The 20,479-nt window shown below is 39.4% G+C and overlaps 1 protein-coding gene across 2 annotated transcripts in view; it reads left to right on the top strand.

Annotated features, from left to right (window-relative positions):
* The window catches only part of lamb4 (laminin, beta 4), a 42,170-nt gene that overhangs the window by 8,324 nt on the left and 13,367 nt on the right, over positions 1-20,479 (top strand). The window contains exons 2-17 of one of the 2 annotated variants that reach the window (XM_021319023.2): positions 1,682-1,766; positions 2,299-2,465; positions 5,366-5,501; positions 5,585-5,658; positions 7,978-8,166; positions 10,199-10,262; positions 10,755-10,969; positions 13,262-13,382; positions 13,581-13,769; positions 14,617-14,772; positions 16,707-16,810; positions 17,022-17,101; positions 17,707-17,890; positions 19,548-19,673; positions 19,785-19,961; positions 20,307-20,419. In XM_021319023.2, coding sequence (XP_021174698.2) covers positions 1,745-1,766; positions 2,299-2,465; positions 5,366-5,501; positions 5,585-5,658; positions 7,978-8,166; positions 10,199-10,262; positions 10,755-10,969; positions 13,262-13,382; positions 13,581-13,769; positions 14,617-14,772; positions 16,707-16,810; positions 17,022-17,101; positions 17,707-17,890; positions 19,548-19,673; positions 19,785-19,961; positions 20,307-20,419 — 2,117 coding nt within the window. In that variant the 5' untranslated portion in view covers positions 1,682-1,744. Of the gene's footprint in view, positions 1-1,681; positions 1,767-2,298; positions 2,466-5,365; positions 5,502-5,584; positions 5,659-7,977; positions 8,167-10,198; positions 10,263-10,754; positions 10,970-13,261; positions 13,383-13,580; positions 13,770-14,616; positions 14,773-16,706; positions 16,811-17,021; positions 17,102-17,706; positions 17,891-19,547; positions 19,674-19,781; positions 19,962-20,306; positions 20,420-20,479 lie in introns of both variants that reach the window. The other variant, XM_021319022.2, reaches the window with a different exon arrangement.

Raw genomic sequence — 20,479 nt, 5'->3', positions numbered from 1 at the left:
CAGCTCCAGATAAGGGCTGTCTTTTATTCTAGGGTTGTTTTTTTAATCATATGTCTGGATTTACTTGGGGTTTTATTTATTTGTTTTATTAGGCTAGTCTGTTTAAAAAGATACTATATCAGAGATATGACTAAATTTTAATAAGACAGTATTAGCACAATATATTTTATGGAAACCATAGTTTGTTTGTTTTTTTATAGAGATAGTGTAGTGGTCTAAGTTTCTGACATAATACTGGATTTTTTTTTCCAGGAATGTGTGCCTCTGGTTTTATCATGTTAATTTATTTTAGGAGATTTTAAACACGTATGAAGTTAAATACTAACACATGCATCTAAATAATGTGCTGACTAACAATGTCTGTGAAAATATCATTGAATGCAAATACACTCTTGCAGACTGGGAAATTAGAAAAGATCAAAGCACATAAAATAAGATTTTTTAATATGCACCTTAAATGTGAGATTGGAGTCAATATTACACCGTGACACTTAAACTTTTACACCACTTACAGTCTCTTTCTACTAACAAATATACATGATTGGTATTTCTGGAGTAAGAAATGAAAACATGAGTGCTGACACTATTGAGACACCAGTGTTATGGGCCAGACATATTAGCAAGTTTTCACTTTGTTTTAGCATGTGTATATAATACAGTGTAATCTGCATAGAGTCATATTTTAACATGGGCAAACATTAGGTAAAGTATAACTACACATACTATACTGCACTGGTCCTGGTATGAAGCCTTGTGGATTTCCATTGAGACATCAATAGAATAGCTGCAGGTAGTGTATGAAACAAATGGTGCTGGTGAATCTTAAATTCACTCAAACAAAGAGTTACGTTAAAAGAGTTTATTGGAAATGGTCAAAGCTGAGAGACTGGGGGTTGGTAGTAGAACCAGACTTGACCAGATGTAGACTAAACACACAAGAACTGAAAGTCTCGTGGCAGCAGCGCACAAGTAAGGCGATGAGAAGATCTCGCAGTGGGTGAGTGAGGCAGGCATACGAAGGCTGAGGAGCAGGTGAGCAGAGTAAGAACTGATTAGTGGCAGCAGGTGGATCTGGGCTGATGACTGAGCTGATTGGAGGGTTTCTGTGGCTGAGAGGAGACAGAGCAGATTACAGAAAAGTCATGAAAAGTCCAAAACAAAAAACCTAAATCATGAAAAAGTATTAGCAGCCTGTAGCGGTATTTTTAGTATCTGTATATAATACAGTATCATCAGCATAGAGTCATATTTTAACATTATGGCAAACATTAGGTTAGGTTTAAATCCAGACACTGAGTAGAATGGGTACCCAGTGTGGAGCCTTGTGGAACTCCTACTGCTTAGTTGCAGTATGTTGATTAAGCATTTCCTATCTTTACAGTTTGTTTTCTGTCTTTTTAATGAGACTGTATCCACCACCTGACACTTAAATGAGAACATGATGACATTAGTGGTTGTAGTTATCAGATTTCTGTGTCTATTTTTGACTTGGTTTCTATATATTGGTAATGTTTAGTTTCCATGATGAAATCTCATTGTCTATCCTGGTTCATTAAAGTTTATTCACCTCTCACCTAAGTCAGCTGCACTAACCCCTCCCACCACAGTCACACGCAAACCATAAAGCCAAATTCAAACAGTTCAACTCATTGAATTTAATATGCTTTTTCTCTTTTGGCAGAATAGGATTCATCTGCGGTCCACCAGAAACTAGACTCTACCAGGGAGCCTTTGGTGTCTCAACATGATCCTCATCGTTCTTTTAGGTGAGTTGGCTCTTTACATCTCAAATAAACGGATGGATGGGCTCATGGGTGGTTGGGTAGGTAGGGAGCTAGGTAAGTCAAGAGTAAGAACTTCTCAGAACATTTAACAATAGACCCTGATTGACAGAACCAAACAGCAGAGAGCAAAGCAGAATAAGGACGTTGGTCTCTTCGGGGTGGCTGCAGAAATAATTGGAGTCTCAAACAGTGCATCAGGATCTGATGTTGAATTTAAGGCGGATGCTCTGAGTACCTGGATATGATTGTCTGAAGGTGTGCTAGAGTAGAAATTGGATATTCATGAAGGTGTAGCACGATGGGATGTAGCTGGGTTTTGCAGCCAGAACTTCTCCAATAGTAGTGGGAGCAGGATGAAGGCATTGACATGTTTATGGTTACATTTGCTCACTAACCCCCTACTGCATGTTTCTATGCATGTAGGCCTTCAACCCTCATTTCATTTTCTGCATTTATCTCTATTTTCCATAAAGACATAATGGAGTCACTTATCGTGGCTCGTCTGTCTCTGCAGGTCTTCTCTCAGCGGTAAAACCCCAGGACCTACCGGACCAGTGCCCTGGCAGCTCCTGTCACCCCCAGCTCGGTGACCTGATGGTGGGCCGAGCAGCGCAGCTCTCAGCCTCGTCCACCTGCGGTCTGGACGGACCCCAGAACTACTGCATCGTTGGATACCTGGAGGTTAGAGGAGACCCCCCCCGCATAAACCCCCGTCAGCCGGAGTAATCTGAGTAAAAACAGAGATCAGAACTGAGCGGGATCAGCTGCAGTGGTGAATGGAAAGTTCACACAAGCATTTGAGTTTATCGAGGGAAACAGAAGATAAAGATTCTTCCAGTGGCAGAAGCTGACGCTGTTTCTGTGGGTCAACATTAGCTAACATTTTTAGTGAGTTAATGTGTTATCTGATGTGTGTTTTCACTGGCTTTTTTTGGATCTCATTTTCTTTCTATGCTCATCCTCTGACTTTCATACCAAAACATGTCTTGATTTGTCGCTTTACAGTCTGCCGCTCTTCAGCCGGAGGAGCTTTTCCAACTCATCACATTAATGTATTTTCCTTTCTCCTCTTCTGTCACGGCTTAGCTTGGAAATGCTTACTCACAGTGCAGTAAAAAAGTATGCGCCGCCAAACATAGTTCTTGATTTTGCTTTCCCTGTCCCATGGAAATATTTCAGATCATCACTAAAATTTTATATCAAACAAAGAGTTATTGAAATTTTCTGTAATTCATTAGGGATAAGAAAGCTATCCTAATCAGCCTGGCCCTATGTGAAAAAAGTAAATCCAATTCCTGCTTGTGTCAGTGTTGGCGGCAACAACTCAAGAGATTATGATAACTCACCTGAACATCACTGGATGAATTTTGATCGACTCTACTTTGCAGAAGGGTTTTAATACAATTACATTGGAGCGTTTTGGAGCATGACCAGACTTTTTTAGGGTCATGCCACAGCATCTAAATTGGATTTGACCCTAGGCTTTGGCTAGGCCACCTGAAAGCCTTTATTTTGTTCAAGATTTTCTTTAAGCCAATTCAAGACATGTTTCAATTAGACGATAAAGTTAATCTTATCTTATCTTAGGTGGCTGGTGTGCTTCAGATTATTGTCCTGCTGTACATCTCAAATGTGCCAATCCTTTTGGCTGAACATCCACCTGGTGGAGAGAACGATTTATGTATTTTTTTAAACCTTTTTTTTTTAAATAACAGGACTTTGTAAAGGTCCTAAAGCAGAAAACCTTCTGATTTACAATTATGATGTTGTTTTTCAATAAAGGTGTGTTAATTATGAACCAGGTACAGAAATTCCCAGTAGTTCCAGTTTTTGCCCACAGAATAGTTTACTGAAACTCTTGAGATATTTTTTTAGGGAAAATATGAACCGGGCCTTTGTGTTCTTTCGTGTCAGCAGTGATTTTTGCGCTGTAACTCTCCCACGCCACGGAGGCCCTTTTTGATTTATTTGTTGTTGTTGAATCATGAACTCTTACTTTAACTCAGGGGAGTGAGGCCTGCAGAGCTCAAGACGCTGTTCTAGGTTCTTTCATGACCTCCTGGATGAATAATTGAATAATAGTAATAATAATAATAATTGTTGTTTGAGTAATTTTGGCAGGCTGGCCTCTCCTGGTTTTGATTTTTGGATTTCTTCTTTTTGGATTCGGAGGATTTCTGATGTATCAGCAACTTCAGAGACTGCTGGCAGTGAATATGGCCTTGATGAGGCTGCCGGCGGCTTACGACGCGATCACTAGGGCGGTGAATGAACAGAACAATAAGCTGAATAAGTTGGCTGCGGTGGTTGAACTCAGAGGTGAGATGGGATAAAATCTGGAAGTGAAAACGCGAAATTAGCCCAACTAATTTGGAATATTGGATCCTGGAGCCAGTGATGAAATGACTTCAAAGCTGAAGGAAAAGTTGGTTCAGCTTATTCTCATAACAAATTGTGTATTGTAATCAGACTTTCCCACTATCTAAATTCTCCCCTGGGATGTTATGGCGGAATCGCACAGAACTACTCCCCCCACTCCCTTCTCCCCCGCAAACATCCGTGGAGGTGTCAAGCTGGGCTGCGAAGTGATAAAGATTTTCCATCAAGGACACTTGCCTGCTGGACGCCATTCATGGACATATAAAATCTCCACACAGCATGCACACACTACTGACTCACATTTATCTCATGAACTTACACACAACAAATCTCCAATGTTATCCTTCTGCTATTTTTGTCTCGTTATATTTGTGCTTCTTGTGCAAGAGGTTTTTTTTGTCGGATATCTCACACTGTACCGTGAGAGGATAGGGTGTGATTCATCCTTCCTTTTTCTTTCCTCCTCTTTCCCCTATGGTGTAATCTATCCTTCATCGGATTCAAGGGCAGTGCCCTGTGGGCATGTGTAAACAGTGTCCTTGGCAGCATGGCCTCAGCATGGCCTCAGTAAACCGTCTCCCCCTGTAATTTGTGATGTGTATATATATATATATATATATATATATATATATATATATATATATATATATATATATATATATATATATATATATATATATATATATATATATATGTGTATGTATGTATGTATGTATGTATGTATGTATGTATGTATGTATGTATGTATATGTATGTATATATGTATGTATATATATATATATATATGTGTATATGTGATGGTGGTTGTACTGAAACAGCAATTTCCCTCTGGGATTATTAAAGTATATATGATTCTGATTCTGATTCTGATATTACAGGTCTGTCCGTAATGATTTGGAGGGACTAATGAAACTGGACTAAGGATTTGGTTTAATTATGATTTTACAAGGCTATTGCTGCAAGGGTCAGATAAAAATAATGTATTTTATTCTTTTACATGGAATAAAAACTCAAAGTCGATCCATGAATCAGATTTCTATCAGTGCTGCTTCTTTACACCTACATAATCCCAAAGCTTCTTCCTGTTGCTCTTTAGTAGAGTGGACCCATCCGGCAGAAACCATAACCTTTCCATAGTGATTAGTAAACTGTTGATTATTGATTTGGTTGAATGATTTTTCTTTTAATTATTTATCCATCAGGGGGAGCGGAAATGTTTCACTTGTGACTCCAGACTGCCATTTAGTCCCCTTGACAACCCCAAGAGCCATCGTATCGAGAACGTCATCACCACCTTTGACTCTGAGAGACGAATGATGTGGTGGCAGTCTGAAAACGGTGAGATAGAAACGGTCCACAGAACGAAATTATTAAAGGCAGAAGAAGACACCAGTAGCTTTGTTTTTTGTTGTTGTTTGCAGGAGTTCATCAGGTCAGCATCCAGTTAGATCTGGAGACCGTTTTTCAATTCAGCCACCTGGTCCTTACCTTCAAGGTAAACGGCTAAAAACACTCAAGTTTCCTTTTATTTCAGCCACGTTTAATATTTTGTTATTCGGCCTTTAAAGGACAGGTTGTGTTTAACACAAGGGGACGCTGGCTCCTCAACGCCTGGACATTGATTAAAGCTTATACTTGAAATCTTGTTCAGGATGCAACTGACAGATCAATAAACTAGAATAAATCAGCTTCATCGGCCAGGTTTGAGCACACAAACAAGGAATTTCTACTTTGGTAAAAACATTTAAAGAATATTTGAAAAATTGTGAGAAATTAAAAAGAAGGTTTTGATATAAATGTGTCATTTGCAATGTTTTTACAAGCATGGTATTCCCCGGACCCATGTGGGGGGGTCACAAGATGATCCAAATGATTATCCAAATTTCTGACTTTACAATGTTAGAGGTATGCTTGTTTTAATATAGCAAATTTATGCTTTTCTTTGTGGAAAATAACAAACACTATGCAACATCAGCAAACATCTAAGTTTTTTCTTGCAGATATGTGACATTAACAACAAACTTAATAGGTTTTTGTGGAAATTTACTTAGAAATCGATTTTCTTTAATCAAAAATGGCCGTAATATAATTTGGTTCTTGTTTTTTTGGGAATTACAAGAATAAAGTGAGAATATTAGGCTTACAAGAATAAAGAATATTACAAGGATAAACTCAAGCAAAAGACTGCAGTTTTTTTGTAAGAGTTCTCATAAAATTACTACTATATTCTCACAATATTTCTCTCATAATATCCTAAAAAATAAACACACCCCTCCTGTCAAATGGAGGTCGCCGGTCTCTGGTGCTGTTATTTTGTGGGTCGCAGGCTGATAAGTTTGGGAACCCCTGGTCTAAGCATTCTGTGTGCTGAAACTGTGCAACAGCCAATAATCTATAATAAAATAAAATCTTTCTCTGACGATGAGCTTTCTAATCTGATGGAGCGGATTAAAACTGAGCTGAAGTAAAAAAAAAAATACTGTAATGTTTTTCCCCCTGCTTCAAAATTATTGTTTTAAATCCCCATAAAACAAAAGCAACATGGAGGTAAAGGATGCCTGATAAATTCTCAGTTTGGTCTGGGGAAAAAAGAAAACATTATATATCTGTGAATAAAAGAGAAAGACAGTAAAATGCAAAAATACAAAACTCTTAATCATGGCAGGATCGGTCCTCAATAAGCTGCAACATGAATATAACATTTTCATTGAGGTTTCCACCATCTGCTGGAATATTAACACAGTGGAAATCTGAAGCAACTAAAATAGGATTTTTTTTTAAATGACATGAAAGTCTAGGAGTGCAGAAGAATGCAGCAGGGTTGGACTGGAGTGCCCGGGGTTGCTGAGATTTGCACCGGCAGCCTTATAGCTAACCACCAGGGCTTCTCCATGGTGCAGGGAGGAGATCTGGTTTAAATCTCTCATGAGTCAGTTGAGAATGATAAATTGTCTGAATTTATAATTTAATTAAATTTTATTCATTTAACGCAAATTCATGAAACATGTCATCTCAAGGCTCTTTACAAAGACAAATTCAATCAAATCCTCCAGGTTGGTCAGAAAGTTTCCTCTCTAAGGAAACCCAGCAGGTTGCATCAAGTCTCTCCAAGCAGCATTCACTCCTCCTGAAAGAGCGTAGAGCCACAGTGGACAGTCGTCTGCATTGTTGATGGCTTTGCAGCAATCCCTCATACTGAGCATGCATGAAGCGACAGTGGGGAGGAAAACTCATATTTAACAGGGAGGAAAACCTCCAGCAGAACCAGAACCAGGCTCAGTGTGAACGCTCATCTGCCTCGACACACTGGAGGTTAGAGAAGACAGAGCAGAGACACAGAAAGCTCAGAAGCTCACATTGACCCAGGAGTACTTTCTATGTTAGAGAAGACAGAGCAGAGACACAGAAAGCACAGAAGCTCACATTGATCCAGGAGTACTTTCTATGTTATATGGTAATAGTGGATGATTTGTCTACCCTGGATGATGTCACAGCTAACAGAACCCTCATTCATGCAACAGAAATGTTGCATGAATGTTCATGCAACATTCAGGCAACCTTTGGTTAACTGCCTTGCCCAAGGGCACGCCGACATGTCACAGGAGGAACCTGGAACTGGAGTGCGAGACGACTAATTTTCTCTCTGAGCTGAGAAACTTGATTATTACAGAAAACAAGACCTGAAGACCCTCTGATGAAACATTGTTGGTGGGACACGTCCCATTTAGTGGATGAACAGGGTTCGGTCCTGACGGTTTTACTGGGTCAGATTTGTGGGACAAGATGTGGACGTCTCCTCTCCGTCTTTCTGCAGAGCTTCAGGCCTGCAGCCATGCTGGTGGAGCGCTCCAAGGATTTTGGACGAAGCTGGAAAGTTTTCCGCTACTTTGCAGACGACTGTTCGCTTCATTTTCCGTCAGTTCCTGCAGAACCTGCCGACTTCATCGACGACGTGGTCTGTGACAGCAGATACTCTGGACCAGAACCTTCCACAGGCGGCGAGGTAGGTACCACATTTAAGAGCATACATTAAGTTTTCTACTTTTTTTTAGGCGTTTATTAATAGTATTCATCATACTACTGACCAAACAGCAGGGGGTGCTGTTGTCACCTCTACGATGATTTACGAGGCCTGTTAAAAGAAAAAAGAAAAACTATAATAAAAACACTCTGAGTTTGTGCTACTGAACTCTGGAAAAAGGTACAGGACACCCTTATGCAAACATCAATTCAATTATTTATATAGCGCCAAATCATGAAACATGTCATCTCAAGGCACTTTACAAAGTCAAGTTCAATCATATTATACAGATTGGGTCAGATTATACAGATTGGTCAAAAATGTCCTATATAAGGAAACCAGTTGATTGCATCAAAGTCCCGACAAGCAGCATTCACTCCTGGGGAACCGTAGAGCCACAGGAAGAGTCATCTGCATTGTACATGGCTTTGCTGCAATCCCTCATACTGAGCAAGCATGAAGCGACAGTGGGAAGAAAAACCACCCATTAACGGGAAGGAAAAACCTCCGGCAGAACCGGGCTCAGTATGAACGGTCATCTGCCTCGACCGACTGGGGTTACAGAAGACAGAACAGAGACACAACAAGAGAAACAAAAAAGCACAGAAGCACACATTGATCTAGTAATCTGTTCTACATTAGATGGTAGTAGCGGGTGAGCCGTCTTCTCTGGATGATGTCACAGTTAACAGAACGCCAGACCAGGTGTACCTACTATGAAGAGAAAAGAGAGAGAACAGAAAGTTAAAGCAGAAATGACAACACATAATGCATAATTGAAGAACATAATTGAAGAACAGTAGATTTAAACATTTGTTCATCCCATTGTCAATAAAACTTGTTAATAAGCGCATGGTTTGGGTGGAAACGATTCAAAGGGGAAGTGCTAGGACATGCGGGTAGCCATATCTATGACCGCTTATGATCTACAGCAGCAAACTGGGAGGGCAGTGGTGTTTTAACTTAGTTTCTTTTAAAGGTTGATTTGCATGGTTTTAATGATCGCTTTAGTTGTACTGTGATTTATGAACTGATGTTACTATTTTATATTTATTATTTTACCATTTTATTATTATTTTTATAAAAGATTTATCTTATCAGTGATTGAATATGTGGTGATCCTTGTATCCGAGCAGATTTCTCTCAAGGGAGACGAATAAAGATACTTTGACTTTGACTTTTGAAAAAACAAAACAAGAAAGCTGAGGCTGTTCTTCTCCCCGCCATACCCTTACGCACCTCACTGTTTGAGAAGCACTGCAACAAGTCAACCAGTTCAATAAATACAGACTTCACATATTTTGAACCAATTAAGACATTGTTGGGTTAAATAGACTTTTTTTTAATATTGTAAACGTAATTACAAGAAAATAAATACATAATTGCTTGTTTTAAACCCAATAAAAAATTGTTTTAATGTGTTAACTGGATATGAAATGTGAATATAAAGTGGACTAGCGCCCTGGTTCCATTTTATGAGCACAGAAACTAGTAAAGTTGGAAGAAATGTCTCTGTTTGAGAAACTTGTGTGATAGACCGACCCACCACCATTATCTTTAGTTTGTAGCAGGTACAGTTGTCCTTCCATTGTCCCAAACTTTGTCAATAATAACAGGGAATTATCATTGTCAATCAACGCAGATTCTTCCAGAACATCAGAGACTTTTATACTAATTTATACAGTTGAAACTGGATATTTACACACCCCGATCATCATCATCATCATCATCATCATCCTCAATTCCTGACATCAAATCAGACTAAATGTTTCCTGTTTTTAGATTAGTTACAATTACCAAAATTATTCATTTTTGTCCATTGTGAATAAGAGTCCTCTCTGTGGTGTAGCCTTAGTGGGCAATAAGAACCTAGATTCAAGCCCTCATCTATGCCAGAGTTAAAACTCTTCCAGATCTGAGTGTAATGATTTGATTTAGAGAGCAGAAGAAATAATTATCATACATGTAAATAACTGGTTTCAATAAATCTGTAATTCTCATGTTTGTCCACCAGGTGGTGCTAAAAGCTCTGGATCCTGTCTTTGAAATAGAGAACCCGTACGCTCCAAACATTCAAGGTAAGACAATGGAGTCATAAAGCCTTAAAATATTCAGTCAGTTGGAATATTATTAAACAGTTGATTTAATTTAGTAACTTAATTAACTGATTGACACATGTGTAGATAAATTACACGCAAACGGGTGTTTTCAAGCCTTTATTTATGTTAATTATGATACATTTTCACTTCCGGACGCTGCCAATGAAAACACAACATGTAGGATTAGAATATTACATTTGACCAAGAATACCATTTAATACACAAATGTGGGCTTAATGAAAATATGCTTAATACCTGCTTTAAGGTTATTTTTAATCTGACAAATGAGCGTCATCAGAACACATTTTCCAGTTTATTATTTTTTTTATGATAAACATTTTATTGGGGTTTATATATTTCACACATAGCAACTATGCACGTACACAAGAAGCAAACAGACAGCTATCGCATCATCAAATGTATCGAATATGATTGGACAAATATAACATTTTGAAGTTTAATCGCCCTCAGAACTGATCACCATGACGAATATCCGGGTGAACTTCACTCGTCTCTTCACGCTTGGTGACACGCTGCTGACTCGCAGACGCAGGAACCCTCAGGAGAAATATTACTACTCGCTTTACAGCATGGTGGTTCAGGGAAGCTGCTTCTGCAATGGACACGCCAGCCGGTGTGTCCCTGTGGACGGAGGACGTGGGGACGTCTTCACCCAGCCCGACATGGTACCACTCACTAATACTGCAAAGCAGCGTTCACTATAAATTCAATTATGCTCAGCTTTAAGCTACTTTCACAAACCGAAATGGGTCCCTCATATATTCAACAGCTCCACCAATCAAACATGTTTGTATTCTTTGTTGGCTTATCAGTCACATTTTTTGCTCAGTTTAAAGAAAGAGGTTTGCCATAGGCAGCTAAATGGATTTCAAAATGTAAACTAAACTTTGGAGTCATCCTGAGAGGTCTTCAAAAAACCTGCTGGAGGAAATGTTTTTCTATAAAACCAGACACTGAGTATCTCCTGACATGCAAAAAAAAAAAAAGCAAATCAGTTCAATTCAATTCAAATGAAACTTTCTTCGTCCGGGACAAATAAAGCTACAGACAGTTGACACAACAAATAATATGCATTGAAAAACGTATGAAAACAAATAACAGACAATAATTAGTAAGTTATTGGAGAAAGCTTGTGTTGTTCCAGAAAAAAGTTGTTTGGTTGCATCTTTTTCTAAGATTGTTGAGGTAAAAGGTATTTTAGAAATGGACTTGTAGTAATTTGGCAGAAAAGAGTCCAGGTTGGGATTTCTTTCAAAACAGCGTGTGTTAAATTAGAGTAAGCAGAGCTGGTTTGAAGGGGAAATTATTGGCTTGGTAGAAAAATCCATGGGGTTACAAAAGGATTTCAAGTTGTTGTAAGAATAACAAAAATGTTCTAAAAACTAAAGAGGAATCATGACTAAGAAGAAGATAAATGGAAAAAAAAAGGAATGGTTAGAGGGGAACGATTACGATATGGAAAAACCACCCAGGCAGAGAGAAAGACTCCCCAGAGTCCTCAAAACTGCAGAGAGGATCATTAAAACTGATTTTGCATCATTGGACATATGAAACACTGCAGAAAAAGAGCAAAAAATATCATGAAGGACAGTAAACATTCAGGTTATGCACTCCTCAGACACAGGCCATCAGGTTTCTGTCTGAGACGCAGCCGAACAGTCAGTCTTATCACAAACTGTAGTAGTTTTTTTTATCCTGTCTGCTATCTTCCGTCTTGGCGCTCAGATCATTCGTTAGTGAAGTGCATCATAAATATCTTGTAATCCAGTGTTTTATTGTTACTTCATCACCTTGGCTTTTTACTTTATTTTATTTATTTTTTTGTTACATCCCAACATGTCCATGAGACCACAATAAACCATACGATCCACAGAGCTGAGGTTTCTGAAAGAGTGTACAGAAAAAAGCCATTACTAACATAAGGACGGCATGTTTTGAGTTTGCCAAAAGGCACGTGGGTGACTCCTAAAATGTATGGAGGACAGAGTTCTGGTCAGATGACACTAAAATTAAACTTTGTCTGGTGCAAACCCAAGACATACCATCCCCCTCGGGGTGATGGTATGTCTTGGGAAACATTGTGGTGGCAGCATCATGCTCTGGGGATGTTTTTCAGCAGCAGGGACTGGGAAACTTGTCGGAGTGGAGGGAAAGATGGATGGTGCTAAATACAGGGATGCTCTGGTGCAGAACAGATGTCAGTCTGCCTGTGATTTGAGACGAAGGTTCACCTTCCAGCAGAATAATCACACGAAGCAGACTGCTAACGCAACACTGGAGGGGTTCAAGGGGGAACATTTAAATGAGTTGAAATGTCCTAGTCAAAGTCCAGACCTCAATCCAAATGAGAATCTGTGGTTAGATGTAATATTGCTGTTCACAAGTGAAAATCGTCCCACATGGAAGAGCTGGAGCAGTTTAGCCTTGAGGAAAGGGCAGACATGTGGCGAGCTCATGTAGGCTGATTCAAACAGACTTGCAGCTGGAACTACTGCTCTAAACCGGCTCTATGTACTGATTTTAGGGAGATCGAGCACTTGTGCATGCTGAAGTTTTCTGTTGTTTTACCCTATTTGTTTGCTTCACAATAAATTAATACATCTTCAAAGTTGTAGCCATGTTGTGTAAATGACACAGCGCAAACTCCCAAACAATCCATTTTATTTTCACATTGTGAGGCCGCAAAACATAAAAAAGAAACGCCAAGGGGAGAAATACTTTAGCAGGCCACTTTGTTGTCTTTCAATGTTGTTTTTCTGTTAATTGATATTGTCTTTTCAGTGTTTGAGCTTGTCAGGTTTGGATGGTTGACCAGTCTTGCATCTTAAATTTACCCCAATGTCTCTAATTTTACACTCAAAGGCCAAGGAAGTTTTAAATAATGTCCTCAGCAGGGAAACAGATAAATTGTCGACTGCTGGGTTTTTCTGCAGGTGAAGATTTGTTTCTTCTTCCAGATTCATGGTCAGTGTGTTTGTCAGCACAACACAGCCGGGGAAAACTGTGAGAGATGTCAGCCGCTCTACAACGACTCCCCCTGGAGGCCGGGAGGAGAAAACACAGCCAGCATCTGCAGGAGTAATTTTTTATATATAATTTCTTCTTTTATATGCACACACATGAATCAGGCAGAATTTTTTTTTATTTTATATTAAACATCGATGATAAACTCCTTTTGTATGCCCCTAAAACATGCCGTTAATTTAAAATGAATGTTTATGACGCTTGTGGCGTTAGATCTGTTGGGCTCTCTGTGATGCTGTTTGTCTCTCTCAGGGTGTGACTGTCATGGTCACTCGGACTCGTGTCACTTCGACGCTGCTCGCTACGAAGAAACGGGCGGGGCGAGTGGCGGCGTGTGTGACGACTGCCGCCATGACAGAACGGGGCCTCAGTGTGAACGCTGTCGACCGTTCCTGTATCAGGACCCGCAGCGGGCGCCGGAGGACCCCCACGCCTGCATACGTATGCTTCATCATATGCAACTTGTTGATGCGTTTCCTGCTGGGTCGATGAGGATGTGAGACTAGCTTCTACTCGTGTTGAAAACATTCACACTTCTGTGCGAATAAAAACGGCTTTTCCTCCCTCGTAAAAACTGGTAACAGCGCAGACATCCAGACCGGGTCTACCATCTACGTAGATCCTCAGAGTGCTCAGTGGTCCTAAACTCAAATCGTTGAGGACCAGTGTACTGCAACGTTTAGATCTGTCCATTGGTCCTACAACGTCTTAAGGTCTTACATTTACAGTGGTAACAATCGGTTCCACTTAGACCTGATGATTGTGGAGCTACTCCTGATCTATTTCAGTCATGTATTTACAGACAGAAGTTGTTTCTGAAACCCTCTGAGCTTAACAGGTTGGAATGGGACGATTTAAAGCAGGAGTGTCCAAGTCCAGTCCTCAAAAACTACTTTGAGATGCATCCCTTCTGCCACCCAACTTAATCAAATGGCTAAATTCTCTCATCATCATTCATCTGCTGAGATCTGACAATGTGACAAAGAGATGTATCTAAAAGCAGCAGGATGGTAGCTTTTGTGGATCAGACTTGGCCGACTCTGACCTAAAGGCTAAAGGATCTCAGAGTTGGTCTGTAATTGGTTCAGCATTATCTTATATGAACATTTGCAGATGTTTCCCTGTTGCGTGAAGGAAACCTTCCAAGCATGTCCAACTCTGATCGTTTTAGTTTTTAACACCTTTCTGTTGCAGAACATCAGGTCACTGATTGTTCTGAAGCTTTCGTCAGCAAGGTGCCAGGATGTTTCCTTCGTCTGAGCATCACGGGGTGATGGTTTTGTTTCAGCGTGTGACTGCGACCCTGCCGGCTCCCTCGGCGGCGGTCTGTGTGACGCTTCCAGTGGTCGGTGCTTATGTAAAGAAAACGTGGAGGGTCAACGCTGTGATCGCTGCAAACACGGTTTCTTCAATCTGAGAGCGGACAATCCAACTGGATGTGAAGGTACCAATGGACTCACTGACCCTCTTTTAACCTTTGAAACAGGCTCCATTCTAATCACTTTATTCATATTGTGCCAATTAAATTCCTCTCAATACACTCTACAAGATCAAAAGATCAGATTTAAAGACAGAACTATACAACCAGGTCATTCACTGCAAAAACGGATCTAAAAACAAGTAAAATGTTCTTAAAGTTAGTCTATTTGTCCTTGATTTGAGCCAGTAAATAAGATTATCTGCCAATGGAATGAGTATCTTTACCCCTAAAACAAGATAATTATACATCCTGCACTTGAAATAAGATGATGGAGATGAATTGTTCCTATTTTACGTGGAAAAATCTTATTCCTTATGGCAAATAGTCTTATTTACCTGCTCAAATCAAGGACAAATACACTAATTTCAAGAAAATTGTACCTATTTTTAGTTCTGTTTTTGCAGTGTTCCAATCATATAAACAAAATTAACTTTCATTACATACATTTTGTTTTTAACCTTGATATAAATTAATTCAGTCTCATATCAGTATATGATGCCAACTGTTAAACGTATCTTAAGGAAGCCCTGCTGGCTGCATCAGGTCACTGGATTTACAGCAATTCCTCATGCTGAGTGAGCATATGGCAACTGTAGAAAGATAAACTTAGAAAGCCAAGGTGAAGTGTATCATCTGTAGAAAGCCAACAGGAAGTTATTGACAGCAATTGTTGAGCTAAAGGGCCCATGTGTGATGGCAACAGCCTAAAAACTACCTACCAGATGTAACTTTTTTTCTAAATTAAAAGCAGAGAACTTAATGTGGAATACAGAAATAACTGAAGATAATGCATGATTGGAGAGTAGTAGGAGAATGTAGCAGAGTGCAGGAAATATGTTGCATTCCATTTGCAGCCAGAAATCGGAAATCCTGGATTCTGATGGGAAAAATTAACTGTAATGGTCGCTATAGTCCGACTTTCCCCTCAGAAAGTCGGATACATTTTTAAGGCCGATTGTTGGATCCAATATGGCAGCTCCTCGCATCTGCACCAGTAAGCTGTGATGAAACATTTTTATTTTACAAGATACAGTTGTAAGAGTGTGTCTAAAATCAATGTAGCATGTAGAGGCTACAACTCTGAACCCAACAAATTAAAAGTGGTGTTTGCATATGGAAAATACAGCTTTAAAGGACATTTAAAAGAGGTACTACAAACAAAACAACAGCTTTCACCATATTGGAATTCTTTTTTAAATTTTTTAAATTTATTTTTTGAGTCCTGTCTGGCAATGTGGCTATATGAATTGTTGTCTTAATGCCAAAAAAAAGCCCAAGAGATTTTGCTTTCACAAGCAGAGCCTTACCGCTTTCATCACAGTGGTCCGCTTGATTTGAAACAAATAGGTAGAAGAGGAAAAAGAAGGAGAAAAGGTGAAAGAGAAAGAGGAGAGAAAAGGGAGAGAGTGATACAACCGTATTGGAATCCTAACCTTTTGTTTTTTTGTTTTTATTTTGGTATGCCGACTTCTCCGATTGTGTTAACTGTAACACGTTTTATCCGGGTTTACCCCATTCCTAGTTCGTATTTTCGTTTTCCAAGGCAAATGGAATGTAACAATGGCTCTTAATGTCTTCCTGCAGCCTAAGCCTATAGCAGCATAACTATAGAGGTAGCTCAGGGTAACATGAGCCACTCTAACTAGAACTTTGTCAAAAACGAAAGTTTTAAATCTAGTCTTAAAAGTAGACGGGGTGTCTGCCTCACGGACCAAAACTGGGAGTTGGTTCCACAGGAGAGGAGCCTGATAGCTAAAGGATCTGCCTCCCATTCTACTTTTAGAGACTCTAGGAACCACCAGCAGACCTGGAACTATTTTTAAAAAATTATTTTAGATAATGGATTAGCCAGGTTATGTTTCTGTGTGCAGCCCTTTTCTGACTTTTACTGTTTTCAGACTGCAGGTGTCACAGTTTGGGAAGTGTTGGACCATGCGATCAGCTGACAGGAAGCTGCAAATGTGAGCCAATGGCGAGCGGACCGCTGTGTGATCGCTGTGTGGTAGGTTAAAGGTGCAGGTTGTAAAATTAAATAAAACTATTTGTCACCAATAGATTTAGGCTGAGTCCAGCTGTGGACTGCAAGGGGAGATGTTATTTATATTTTGTAAAATGAGCAGAAGAAAAGAGAAATTGTTCCTAAATAATGACCTGCAGAAACAGATCTTGTGCTTCTTGGATCGTGTTCTGATAGTTGTGGATTTTGTTTCCAGGCAGGTTTCTGGGGTTTGGGAAACTCCGTGTTCAGATGTTCACCCTGTGACTGCGATATCGGTGGAGCTCACAGCAACATGTAGGATTTTATTTTTTTTACGTTTGACACGCTCAGTTTGGCAGCGAAACACTAACTTTCATCTACCTTGTTAAAGCTTACTCCTGAGTCACTAGCCGTCCTCTAAATCTCCACCATTCGTAAAGAAAACATAAACTAGAGCATTTATTCTGTTGAAAATATAAATGAAAATCTACATCTCATCAGAAACCAAAAGCTTCATCTTCACTTCCAAAGTGAGAAGAAACTCAGATTGTTAAAATTTTTTTTTTCCCCAGATGATTATTCTTTGGAGTTGATCTGAAATTACCAGATATTTATGTGATCTGTTCTCAAATGACTAAAGTACCATATATAAAATTTACCTTTCAAGTAGCATTCAGTCTACCCTTAAAATGTTAATAAAGTCAAGAGCTAAGAAATATTAAGTCATTTATAAGACCAACTGGTCCATCTGGAAGCTGCTGGTTATTTTTTTTACATCACGTTTAAAGGGTCACATGACCATTAGCTGAGTCATCTGACCTCAGAGTGGATCATGTGACCTTGGGGTTAATTACTGGCAGGTTAAACCGCCCTTAAAGGATATAAAAAATATTTAGTAAATGTTTTTTGGGTTTGCTCAGGTGTTCTCCAGAGGACGGACAGTGTCCCTGTTTACCCAACATGGCTGGCCGGCGCTGCTCTGATCCCAGTCCCGGTTACTTCCTGCCATCCCTGAACTACTTCCTGTATGAGGCGGAGCTTGCTGCACAGCTGTCAGGAGAAAACTCCTCCCCTCCCACTCCTTCATCCTCTTCCTCTCCTCTGGTTTGTATCATCATGGCTGAAGGGGACACAGCCATCTCCTGTTCAGTCCAGAGGAACCTGAGTTCCATTTTGGTCCAACCATTAGAACCAGGGAGTGGTTCCGAACCATAAACCCACTCCTAGATCAGCCCAATTGTTTTTAGTTGTTATACCACTGGTGGTAAATTCTTCAGGTTCTGGTTTAGCTTCAAGTTCTGCTTCACAACGCTGAGAATCCCAAACCGAACCTCAAGTTATCTCGAAGAAGTCACCGATCCTGCTAAGGACTCCAAATCCTGGCAATCCAGACAGAACAGTGTTTTTATAGCAAGGGCTGAATGGGAACATAGTTGTGGGCACTTTTGCTTTGAAGCAAAAAGGTCCTGGGTTCGAATCCCTTTCTGTGACGTTTGTATTTTCTCTGCGAGCATGAGAAGGAAGCCCGACCTTCAACCCCAGTCCAATAGTTTTTATATATTAGGTTGAATCTGATTTCTGCATTACCATAAGGCAGGGTTCTGCAACCTGTGGCTCCGTAGCCACAAGTGTCTCTTTGGACCCTTCACAATGACTCTCAGCAAGTTTGGTTGAAAAGAAAAAGAACCAACTAATGTTTTTAAATGTAGATATAATAACAAATCCAGTCTTTAGTAATTTTTTCCAAGGAGTAATTGCATTGAATTCCCTCAACGGAAAGACATTAAAAACACCAGTAGTATTTTTTTCTCTATTTTTCTTTATTAGATTTTAAATAAAATTCCAACAATATCAGCATTGCACATATTTTTTTTAAATGAATTTTGCAAAACATATGTTTTTCTTTATTTTAAAATCTAAAAATGTAGATAACAGTTCATTTAAAATGACAAATATCAACTACTGGAAATTTATTATGAAAAATTATAAATGTTCTTTTTTTTTTCCGAAAATGTCATGTAACATTTACAGCTCTAAACGAGTTTTATTTAGCTGGACTGAGCGCTAAAATGGCTCCCTGGATAGTAGAGGTTGCTTGTTCAGGGTGCTCCCCTACCCATGCAACCTCACAACCAAGCAAGGTTAAACAGGGATAGAAGATGGATGGATGGATGGATGGATGGATAAAGCTTTCTAGCATGGAGTGCATCAAACTTTTGGTAGAAGACACCCATGCTGTCTTGAGAATATTCGCTCAGAAACCTGTTTAAACTGTTTATATTGCTCACTAACTGCATGTTAACATTTCAACGGCCTGTTTGTACGGACTGTAAACAGGCTGTTTTCTTTTTATGAGTACTCTGTGTTAGTTAACATGTACTTAGCTAATTTTTCTTTTTTAATTTTCTCAGTTTACGTGGAGACTGTCTTTGCTTGTACACTGCAAAAACAGATCTAAAAATAAGTAAAATGTTCTTAAAATTAGAGTTTTTGTCCTAGATTTGAGCAGATAAATAAGATTATCTGCCAATGGAATGAGTATTTTGTCCCCTAATATAAGATAATTAGATACACTGCACTTGAAATAAGATGACGAAGATGAATTGTTCCTATTTTAAGTGCAAAAGTACTCATTCTATTGGCAGATCATCTTATTTACCTGCTCAAATCAAAGATACACTCATTTTTAATTATTTTTAGTTCTGTTGTTGCAGTGTATGCACTTGTCTCTCAGTTTACACAGACTGTACACTGCTTTCAGGTGAATCCCGGCCTTTTGCCTTCATGTGAGCAGTATTTCAGGAACCAGGGCTATGACTATCAACTCTCCAATGGAAAAGTGATTTTGATCCGGAAGCCCCGCCGTCTCAGCCGCCGGAGGCGACAGGTAAAGCTGGGATTCATTTCCTGATTGTGTCTCAGGAAGGGAACGTGATCCTTTCATTTTGAAGCTAATCAGATCCTTCTTTCCTCTGTGTTTTTGTTGGTCCTGCAGCAGAACACAAAACCTCTGAACTTGGGGCCCCTCCAGATTCTTCCCCACCAGGGGTCACCTGATCAGTCAGGAACTGGTCTGGGATTGGTCAGAGTAACAGAGGGGGCGGGGCTTAGATTCACAGTAGACAATTTGCCAACATCAATGGAGTATCAGCTGGTGATCCGCTATGAATCTGAGGTATGGATGACCTTAGAGCCCTAGTGCTAATCTATATATATATATATATATATATATATATATATATATATATATATATATATATATATATATATATATATATATATATATATATATATATATATATATATATATATTAGTGTTTTGGTCATGCATGAATAATGGTTTTATTTTTAATTTTCCTAATGTTGATATCTGATGAAAAACATGCAGTCATAACCATGAACAAAATGTAAAATGTATATCAGAACAATGTGATAATCTTATTGTGCTTCTGACATTTTTAGATAAAAAACATAACATTTTATCTTTATAAGCTGAACCCTAGTCTTTTCCCCTCTACAGTCTGTCTCTGATTGGCTGGCTACGGCACGCATCATGATGCTGTCACCAGGTGATGGAGGCTGCAGTGACCCCCCAACAGGAAGTCTAACGCTGATGCTCCCCAGAGGCTCCAGGTGAGTAGCCATCAGTAAACTTCAGGTAATATACCTTTACTGACCACTTTCTGCAGCGCA

The sequence above is a fragment of the Fundulus heteroclitus genome, chromosome 2, assembly GCF_011125445.2.
Source record: "Fundulus heteroclitus isolate FHET01 chromosome 2, MU-UCD_Fhet_4.1, whole genome shotgun sequence".
Classification (NCBI taxonomy): domain Eukaryota; kingdom Metazoa; phylum Chordata; class Actinopteri; order Cyprinodontiformes; family Fundulidae; genus Fundulus; species Fundulus heteroclitus.
This window is presented reverse-complemented; position numbering and strand designations above follow the sequence as displayed.